This window comes from Python bivittatus, unplaced genomic scaffold, assembly GCF_059951505.1.
Source record: "Python bivittatus isolate LINGU-HERP-01145 unplaced genomic scaffold, Pbiv_v1 ctg000220_np1212, whole genome shotgun sequence".
Classification (NCBI taxonomy): Eukaryota; Metazoa; Chordata; class Lepidosauria; order Squamata; family Pythonidae; genus Python; species Python bivittatus.
The window spans coordinates 19628419-19639142 of NW_028277048.1; the positions used below are offsets into that span (position 1 = coordinate 19628419).

Here is a 10724-nt window from a genome sequence, read left to right on the forward strand (position 1 = left end):
GCTTAGTGCAATGAGTGAACAGGCATTTTAATGAATCAAAGCAGAGGAAGATAGTCATCACAGAGCTTGAACCTGGTCAGTCCCATTGAAATGCTACAAGAAAGTGTATTGTGGGGTGGGGTGTTTGAGCAATTTCATGAATATTTTAATAAATTGCTTTGCAAAGGAAATTGGAAGGTATACCTCTCACGCATGTAGATGGGTGTGTGTAAGATATGTATGTGTGTATGAGATTTTAATTTTCCTGGCAGAGCAAGTAGTTGTGAAGATAGAGGGAGGTTTGATCCTCTTAGTTTGGGCTCTGAGTTACATCTTGCATAATTTTTTTCTCCAGCTTATAAAGAGAATTGACTGGGTTGGAAGTTTGCTGGTGACTTACTCTGTTCTGAGCTATTAAAACGAGCAAAGGATTTCTTAGGGCAACTTGTTTATATATTCCTGCATGATGTTTCTTTGTTGGTAGTGAAGATTATATAGGAGTGTTAGGAGAGTTAACTTTAAGTACCAAAATCTACATCCTTCGAACTACTGTCTTACATGGGCATTAGGATAGAGGTGGAGTCAGAAGGTCACTTCTCTCCCCTTTATTTTTAAAAATGATTTGTCAAAAGGAGTGGTGAATAGTGGTTTCTTTTGTCTTCAGTTTTGGGAGTTGCTGCAAGGAGTTTCCATTAGGGATAGTGTCAACTGATCTTCGGAAAGAGAAATGTTTTCAAAATAAGCAACAGCAATGACATTCCACTATTTTATTTGGTTCCCTGCCACCAGCACTGCAATCTCGATCGCTTTGATCCCATTCTGCTTGGGCTCTGGGTTGCGACATCTCATATCTGGGCTCAGCAGCTGACACTTGCCCAAAAGGAGGTGGTATTTTGCAGTGGGAGGGAGATTCTCATTGCACCACAGATTGCCTTCCCTGTTGCACAGTGTAGGACAAGTCTCCATCCCACCACACTGCATACCTCCCTGCGTGCTTGTGAGCTGAACATCTTTTACTCTGAACTGCTGACGGATCACTGGAGGAAGAGGAAACTCCCATTGCACCCTGGAATTCTTTCAGGAGAGTGCTACGCCCATTTTGAGAAGAAGACCACCTAAGAGTTGATCCGTGGTGTGTCGTGTAGAAGGTGTCTGTCTTGCTTCCCCATCGCCTCCTAAGCCGATTCCTGACCTGGCAGGCACAGGTGGAGTGTCCAGTTCTCCCTGTGTTTGTGATATATTTAGAAGTAGTTGGAGATTCATATATCTGTGATATGCCAGGGCCAGTGGAAATACACAAAATACCTAACAAGGGTTCATAAGCCTGGATCACAGGTCATGTGTACCTGTCAACAAGGATCTACGTGTGTGTGTGGAGAGATGTAAAACGGGCTTTATCATTTATGAGGTGGAAAGTACAGTTTTTTAAATTTCAGTCTACGATTTCTTAAAACTCTTTTGACATAATTATATCTCAAGAGCTGCTCCCTGTCAAAGCGTCTCATCCTCTGAATATTTATGTAGCTGCCCCACTGTGCATTGATTTACAACACTTGCAAAGTGGCCTGGTCCGTTTTGGAGAAGAGCCTGTCACACAAGCGAACAAGACCCTTGGTTTCACATGAATGTGATGATCCAACACTAATTACAAAAGATACTTTCAGGTAGCACTACCACCTCTGGACTCCAACATCTCAGATCATGACTAGAACACAGCAAAAGCTACAAAAAACTCTTTGCCACCAGCTAGTGGTCATTTGGAGTTTGGCAGCCCCAATCCAGTAGGCCTATTTTCTCATGTGAGACCACCCTTTGTACCAGGAGACAATTTTATGGTAAAGATTGGCCCTGGTCAAGCTGCTAGGAAGCTTTGCAAGGCAGAGAAAACCATCAAAGCTCATATTTTTGATGTTACAGAAGAGCCTGTTTGATGACTCGGTCAAGTAAAGCAGCTTGAATGACAGTGCCTGAAGCTACACAAAAAGGATGCAATTTGACTCCTTGCCTGCTCTCCAAAGACTCTTGAAGGACAGCTATATTATAGAAGCAATTTCATAAGGGGTAATAGTAAAATAGCCACAAATAAAAATAAACTCTCCTCCCTTTATTGATTCTTGATTTCCTGTTAGGATAGGCTCTCCTTTGAGCTGGGCTGCCTAGGTCTCAGCCCATGATACAGCTTTAATACAGCTACAGATCTGGAAGGAGAGGCTTATCAAGGGGATGCGGGAAGACAAACTGCTTTTTTACATGTTTAAGATTGCTGATTAATGGGTTGATTAATAGATTGATTGTGCCTTTCACAGCAGTAACAATTGGTGGAAAATAAAGCGTAATTTTTTACAGATCAAATAAATATTTATACAAGAGCAGAGGCTTTTAGGGGGCAACCCAAGGTGCCCATGTAGTCGCTAGGAATCAAACTTCATTCATGGCAGATTTTACTTTAAAAGGATATAACAATTGGCATCAACTTTCATGAACTAGACTGTCTACTTCATCAAACGGGAGGAGCTCATGAATTAGTTGAATAGACTGTCCTCTAAAAACAGATGTGGCTAAGGCTACCAACCAAAACTGCCCCCATCTTAAATAATTTCAATATCATCTAATTCTAAGGATTAAAATGGACCAAACTACTCCCATATGAAAAACCTAGGAGTTGCTTTTTGCGAGATGGGGGGCCGTATAAATATGATTAATAAATAAATATTTAAGACGATATGTGGATTTGGAAAGATCATAAGGGTATTCCCTACTTGTAATGCAACTTCAGCTTTTACCCTGGCCTTGAGTTGTAATCTAATAGCAACACAGAAAATTATAGGTTCCTCACTGCTGTGTTAGTCTAAAACATAGAATACAAATGAGACAAATGTGCATTTGGAAGTAGATGTACTTTTATTTATGTAGGCACAGCCATCAAAGAGGCAGAATTAGATACACAGTGCTTTTGATTGCAAATAGGCATTTCATGTCATGTGAAACAAGGGGGAACCTGTTTTCTCCCAAGAACAGCATTTCCTTGGAGCAGTGGGTGGAGTGGAGTGGGTCAAGGTCAGTTGTAGGTAGAACCAAAAATCCATCTTATTCCATCTCACCCTTCTGCTACCAACAACCTCATTCTTTTTTTTAAATTGCTTTCTATTTACAGAGATGCTACCAAGAAAAGGAGAAATCGCTGTTACCAAGAGTCTTAATTGAATGATTGCTTCTTTTGAAATTAGGTTGGAGATGCCAGCTGACCACTTCTGATGTAATATGCTGAGAGTCTCTAAGAGCATAGTCAAATCAGTCTGGGGGGAAATTGGCAATGGCTGAGCAGATTAGATGGAAACATCCCTGTAAAATACCAGGGATTAAAAAGCAGAGATTTATTATTGGTTTTAGGGTTAGCTTCCTAGTATTAAACTATGATGTATCTGGGAAGAGGGTCCAATTTGACTCATTCGTGCTCTACCTAACATAATTACAAGAAACAGTGTACACAATAGAAAGGGGAACTAATTTTTAAACAATTGTTTTGGATTATATAGCATGGTGGCCTGTGGGGGAGACAGAAGGCAGAAATGATGCTGCAAGTGCAATTTAAGGGGAATAATCTCAAAAGGATTACAAGGATAATTACATCTGATTCTTTTTTTTTTTTTTTTTGGCCTCTTGTTCTCCTGTTAAAGGCACAGGGGATGCTTGCCAGAGAAGATGGAGATGCCAACCATTATGCGCATTGCTCATGCTTCAGAATGTTTATAAAAAGTGGCCACGGGGAGAAAAGAAAATCTGCAAACATTATAGGTGGGAGGGAAGGCAGAAAGGAAGAACCCACCCATTGACCAGTCTACCAGTCTGGATTTCAGAAGCCCAAGGGAGGAGGTGAGGCTTGCAGTTTAAAAAGATGTGTTCCCACAGTTCCAAGTGGCTGGTCTGCATCACAGTGACCCTCCGCCTTGATGAAAGTGGGAAATGTAAATTTGGAGGGTGACTTCCAAGCCAGCCTTTGATCCAGCCATCTTGAGGGCACCCACAGTTGAGGAAGGGGATACTTGCACCCCAGGCTGCTGCTAATTTAAGCAATCTGCAGTTTAAGGCATGTTCTTAGCAGGAGGAGCCAGGAGAAAATTTTTAAGAGTCAAGGGAAGAGTCTTGTGAGTGAGATTGGTGAGCGGGTTAGTGAGTGGAAGCTGGTGAATTAAGATGAGAGTTTACTAAGAAAACAAAAACGTTCTGCCCTTAGGGCTAAGGTTCCTAGTTTATTTTGCAAAATAGCAGGTAGTACACCTGGGCAAGCTACCAAATGATCTTCCAAGGTATCTGATGGGTTGCATCCAAACCCAGGTTAGCCCAATGTTTAACCCAGATAACATTCCAGACTATCAGGCGAGAAGAACATAAATCAAGGAATATCATACTGGTATAATTCTTGCAGCTATACTGGAAAATTGTCGTGTAGAAGAAATGGCATGGCTAGAGTTGATGGGCTTGATTTCAGGTTGCTGCTGGTAAACACCAGACCACCACCCCCATTGCAATAAGACCATATTTGTGGATGAGTGAGTGGAATTGGTATGCATGACCGAAACCTGAGTGAGGATGGGAATGTAGCCCTGTCTGGCATACACCCTCCAGGTTTAGAGTCCTCCCAGAACCCCTTCTGAACGTCTTTAAGAGGATGTTAAGGCAGAGATTCTCCATAGAGCTTTTCTAGGATGCTGTTACACTGCTGACACTGAGGTGGGCTGTTGATGAGTTGCCTTCATGTCTTTGTCTTTTCATTGGCTATGTTGATTTTATGGAATATTATACACCTTCGGCAGATCTTATAGCATCACTGTTATATACATATCATAAATGAATAAAGAGCTGAGAGTTTAATTCGGGCAGCCTTCCACATTCCTGTATCTTCCCCACCTGACATCCTGACTGGACAATAAATTAGGAAGGGTGCTACATGATATAGATGTGTGAGGAAATGCTTGAGTTGGATCCAGCTTTGAGGGTTTGGGGTTAATGCAGGAGAGGGTGTGGTTGGATATGTCCTGACCAATGGCCTCTCAGAAGGTAGCACAGAGGTCAGAGCCAGCCCTATCATTGAGCATTTTGAGGTGGCTGCTCCAGGCAGTATATGTGGAAGGAGAGTAAGGGCAAGGAGGACATGGCGCTGGTTTCTGTGTAGCTTGCCCTCTACCTCCTAAGTTAAATAGCTCTCCTTAGGTCTGATGGAGGCTCTGGTTCATCTGCCAAAGTGGACGAGTCCACGGCTGGTTTCTCCACTGGAATGGGGGGGCTGGGGAGCAGCACTGGTTCTTGTCCCAGGCAGCAAAATGCCTTGCTTAGGCCCGAGCTTTAAACCTAGGTTTCTTTAGAAGGACAAACTAACACAGATTAAATCTGCTTCCAAAGCAGTACTGTTGTGTAGCCCCAGCAAGTGCTATGTGTCACGTCTTCTCAGAGGATCGTGCTGAATGAATTGTCTTCGTCCTCAGGATGGAGTTTGTTGCTGGGAACTGGCAGGGATTTGAGGTACTCCAAGTGACGCCGGGATTCAGCTTGGTTGCGCCTGATATAATAGATGACATAAGTGATAACTACAGCAAACCAGACAAACATAGTGAACAACATCACAAAGTCAGTGTTCTTCTGCTGAGTGACACAGAAGTTGACCCCACTACTGAGCAAATGGGCCAAAGTCTTCCCAACATACTCCTTCCAGGTTGCAGTGGTGCACACAATGTCCTCTGCCGTCCCCACACCCAAGGAAAGAGCTCTCATCAGCTCCTGCAGTGAGCAATCACAATGCCAGGGATTGTCATAAAGTTCTAGCTTAACCCAGGTCAGCATGACAAAGGGAGCAGCATCTATTCTTTGTAGCTTGTTTCCTGAAAGGTCCAAGAGCCTCAGTGCACCACCCAAGCCATGGAAGGCCCCTGGAGCAATGCTCTCAATGAGATTGTCTGCAAGGTGAAGTTCATGGAGCAGTTTCAGGCCATAGAAGGCCCCACTGGATATGTGGACGATCCAGTTGGAGTCTAGATACAATACACGAGTGTCATGAGGAATGTCAAAAGGAATAACCATCAGATTTCTCCAATTGCACCATACCACGCCATTTCCTGGTGGGCACTCACACCTGTGAGGGCATGAGAGATGGCCATGCAAGCCATGGATCAGGAACAAGAAGACAGACAACACCGACATTTCTGCTGAGTTCTTCTCTTCCTCACAAACAATAGTGAGATCCTGGTATGCAGGCCCAGAACCTTGACTGAAAAGCAACGGGATGGGAAGAAGGTAAATGGGAGTGATAAAGGCCCTTCCAACACATTTCATGGGTTTATTTTGACAGTGGCTGTGATCATATGACATTAAGCCATAAAGCTTCGTTAATAAATGGGCACATACTATTTTTCTGTCTGTCATGAGTGATATTTAGCAAAATGTTGAGGCCTACCATTTCCTCCCCACCTGGAGCAGCCCCTGTTTTGGCTTGGTGCAAATTCTATTTTCCTTAAACCAAAAATAGTCAATGTTTTGGAGATGGATGATAAATAAGCCCCAAATCTTGATTAACATGCAGGAAAGGATGGGGGTGGGGCGGTAAAATGGTGGCGCAGACATATGCTGATTAATTAAGCTTTTGGTTTATCATGTATGAACACAAGCAGTTTTTCTGTGGTGGAAATTTTTTCATGCTTCTTTTAACAAAGAGATAGACAAAATGTAGATATGGATCTAGTGATAGATCTTGGTGATTCGTATAGGTATCTGCTCAAAAGTAAGCCTCATTTAGTTCCAGAGTGTTCATTCCCAGGTAAGTGAATGAGATTGCCACAAAAGAAATATTTTTCCAAATTACCCTTCATTTTTTATTACTTGGGTACATCAGCCAATCCCTAACTTGCTTTAGAGATCTCTTATGTCTCCAGCTATTTTCCCTCTCAATTTCAGCAGCATAAAAAGGAAAGATGTGCATTTGGCATTAGAAATAAAGGTTTTATACATAATTAAGCCTGAACTGCCAGTGAACCTTATAACTCAGCGATTAGAGGAGAGGAAGCCAGATGAGGGCATAAAGGACAGGATTTATAAAAAATATTAATAATGGTAGCGACTGAAATATCAGCTTAGATTAGAAACAAGGGTAGATTAGAAAGATTAGAAATTAACGTCTTTGCCTCTAATTAGGAAACAGGTTCTTTGTCCAGGACAATTTGCTTCTGATGTTGATTTTTTCTTTCCTAACCATGCTTATATGATTGCTGTCCCTTTAACAGTGGCGTGGTCTACATATGACTCTCCCCCTGTCAGGAAAGGCTTCACTTCTGAATTGCTACACTCCAGTCGCTGTTGCAGACACCAAAGTTGACAAGCCTATCTTCTCTCGGTCTTGCTTTGCTTCATTTAGAAAATTGCAATATGTATTTTTAAGTGGTTTGCTACTGTTACATGCTCCCAGATCAACTTATCTGTGTCTTCAGATTTAAATGATTAAATAGATACTAATGCTTTGCTCTGCCTTCACTCGGAACAGATATGGCTGATGGATTTCTATCTGTGAGTGGTTATATGATCCACCTACACCCAGTGCAGAAATGTGGCGGTGTGACCTGATTAGCCAAAAGTGATCAGAAGACTCCAGAGCCATTGCTCAGCTCTTTTTCTCTTTCAGCTCTTTTACTGAAATGGAGGGAGCTTGGAACACCTTGGAGGACAGCAAGTTGAAGATAACATTTTTTTAGACTTCCATAACATTGCTTGAATGAGGCAGAAGCAACAAAACCTTTATTTGGAAGGGCCCCTGCCTCCTTAAGAGGCATCATCCAAGTGTCAGGTATATAATCTCTGGCTAACTCCTGTGCCCATTGATTTTGGAGGGAGACCTATGGAAGAGGGTTTTTTTCCCCTGTTCTAAATCTATAATATGTGTTGTGCTTCTCTGCTATGTATGCTTCTCTGCTTAGCAATAACTCCGATTGAGTTTACCCAGGCTTGACACTGATGATGTGCACAACTAGTGGTGGAAAAGAAGCTGATGTGTTCAGCATGTACACACACAATCATGGCCATTTAGATGACCAGCAACAGGAAGGGGCTGGCTAAACTCCAGGACCACATTACTATTGTCTCAAGTTCATCTGACCTCCTTGTTTCTGCCTAGGGTGTGTAAACATTAGTATGGGGCTTTGCTTATTGCCATGCTACAGATTATGTATCTGTGGACAGGATCATGTCACACTGGCCACCGTAACATTTTCCCCAACTTTTACCCCCACTGTAAATTTTAATCCCAATGAATCGCAAAGAAAAAGCAGCATTAGCTAATCCAGTTCTTGATATGCTGCAGAAGGGATCATCTGCTGCTTGTCTGCATCAACCCAGATGAAAGACTCTTGGGTGAAGTAGACCAAATTATTAGCTGATGCCTCCATCACCTAAGCCATCCTGCCACAACAACTCATCTGCATGAACAAGGCGTTTGGATCAGTCTTTCTGTCCCCAGAGATTGGAGCCTGAAGTCAAGGGAGTCTCCCAGCCTTACCTGCAGCTTCTGCCCAGCTTCCTTTGAGATATGCAGGAACCACAGACCCCACGGATCAACTTCTCCCAGGATGTCCTCTCAATCTAGTTCCCTGCCTGCTGTCCATCTGCTAAAGAGCTTGAGACACATGACTCTGTGAGTGGGAGGAGAGACAGAGAGAGAGAGAGAGAGAGCGAGCGCCAGCCCCTACTAGACTGCAGGAGGTGTGGCAGGGAGAGCTCTGCGTGTGTGTGTTTATAACACACAAATACCAACTTCTGAAAAGCTGGTGAAGCAGACTAATGCAGTGGCTTCCTTCCACACCATAACTTTTAGGACTTCTGGATTATGAGCAGCAGTCCACTTCGCATTTTGTAGGCATTTTCTGTTTTTCTTGGAGATTTTTTAGGTAGGCTTCCTTTACTGAATAAATTATGCTCATAATTTTCAGGTAGGTTTCCTTTGTTTAATACATTCTGTTTTACAGAGAGCCAGTCTGGTGTAGTGGTGAAGGCATCAGGCTAGAAAGTGGGAGACCACGAGTTCTAGTCCTGCCTGAGGCCCAAAGCCAGCTGGTGGACCTTGGGCCAGTCAATCTCTCTCAGCCCCAGGAAGGAGGCAAGGGCAAACCACTTCAGAAAAATCTTGCCAAGAAAAGGCAGTCACCAGGAGTCAAAACCTGATTCACCAGCACCAAGATAAATAAATAAAACCTGTTTTAGCGTGTAGAAACTATTTTTTTGTGTGTTTCCCTCCTCGTTAAGTCAGGAAAGCATGCCATTCAAGATTGGTCTGAGGCCCTTTCAGAAGAAATGCCATTTCCATCCATGCAAGGTGAGACAAGAGATTTTAATGGTGCCCAAACCCAAACGTCTTCCAGAAGACCATATAAACAAGGATAGCACTTACTGCTTTTAGCATGAACATTTTTAATTCCCCATTTTAATATGGTACTTTTCAAATTTGTTTTAAAGTGGCTCTCAAAAATAAAAAAAATTATGGGTGCTTATGTTGGTCTTTTGAATTTTTTTTCTGCGTGTCACCCGAAATCTATTTCAAGTTTAGAAATCTGTAAAATAAAGAAATGCTGAAGGACAAACAATGCCACACCAACACGGAGAATGTTGTTGAGCCCACATGGCAAATAGCTGTGGACAGGGTTCCTTCCTCCACCCCAGTAACTACCTCTATTTAAAATGGTTTAAGGTAATTCTGATGTAGCAAATGCACCTTTTAAAACCAGACAAATGTAGCAAATGCACCTTTTAAAACCAGACAATGTACCAAGAGCTTTGGTAGACATTACTCTTCTATTCCAAAATACTTGAAAGCAAATTCCACTTAAAATGTTGTTTATGCAATTTCTGGATAGCCTGGAAATAGGGCAGAAGGAAGCATAAAAGGAAACCTTCTGGTGCCAAAGAACCCAAAATAAATGATTGAAGTCAAAGGTCTAGAGTTGCAGCCTTCTCCAGTCTGGCACTTTGCAGATGTATGCAGGCTACAACCCCTGTAATTCCCAGCTACGTTGCTCTACAGCAGAGGGTGCCAAAATTGTGGTCCACTATCACTCCTTTTGTGGCCTCCTGAACACAGCAGAGTGGGCATGGCCTACATTTTTTCCTCTGGGGGGAGGATTTCGAATGGCAAAAGGGAGGTCTTAAACTTAGAGGGGTAAAGCCCCCATTTCAGCTCTTAGAAGCCCCAAGCCTCCCCTCAAATTGGGACTTTGTACCCCAGTCTTGCTCACTTTTGGGACATGCTTGCAAAGTCTAGCACAACCCTCCAGCTAATGGATGGTGAACACTCTCTTCCAAACCAACCCAAAATATGCTTGTTGTAGAAAAGGCCGGCCTACATGAATGTGATAGAGCTACTTTGCCTCCATTTTCCAAAATGGGAAGACGGGAGTATAGCTACCACCTTATTAACCTCTAGATCGGTGTTTCTCAACCTCAGCTACTTTGAAGACGTGTGGACTTCAACTCCCATGCTGGTTGGGGAATTCTGGGAGTTTAAGTCCCTTAAAAGTTGCTGAGGTTGAGAAACACTGATCTAGAGGCTGAATGTGCTTTGCATCACATAAGAGGACATAGAATGGATTCAGGCTTGTAAGTCAGCTCTTCTTAATGAGTCATTTTTGTTATTAAAATTGTAAAACACACATTCGAAAACTGAAATCACAATAATTGAAATCTTGTAAGACATTTACATAGTACCCTATGGCAGG

General features: G+C 42.7%; 1 protein-coding gene across 1 annotated transcript; it reads right to left on the reverse strand.

Annotated features, from left to right (window-relative positions):
* Nucleotides 1-670: 670 nt before the first annotated feature.
* Nucleotides 671-9103, reverse strand: LOC103052896 (leucine-rich repeat-containing protein 3-like). Its single transcript, XM_088138044.1, has one exon. It carries the CDS (start codon nt 6394-6396, stop codon nt 5425-5427), a length of 972 nt encoding a protein of 323 aa, XP_087994170.1. The 5' UTR covers nt 6397-9103; the 3' UTR covers nt 671-5424.
* Nucleotides 9104-10724: the final 1621 nt, after the last annotated feature.

Excerpts from the sequence above, each read along its gene's own strand:
- LOC103052896 (XM_088138044.1), bottom strand. The coding sequence starts at position 6,396 with ATGACAGACAGAAAAATAGTATGTGCCCATTTATTAACGAAGCTTTAT.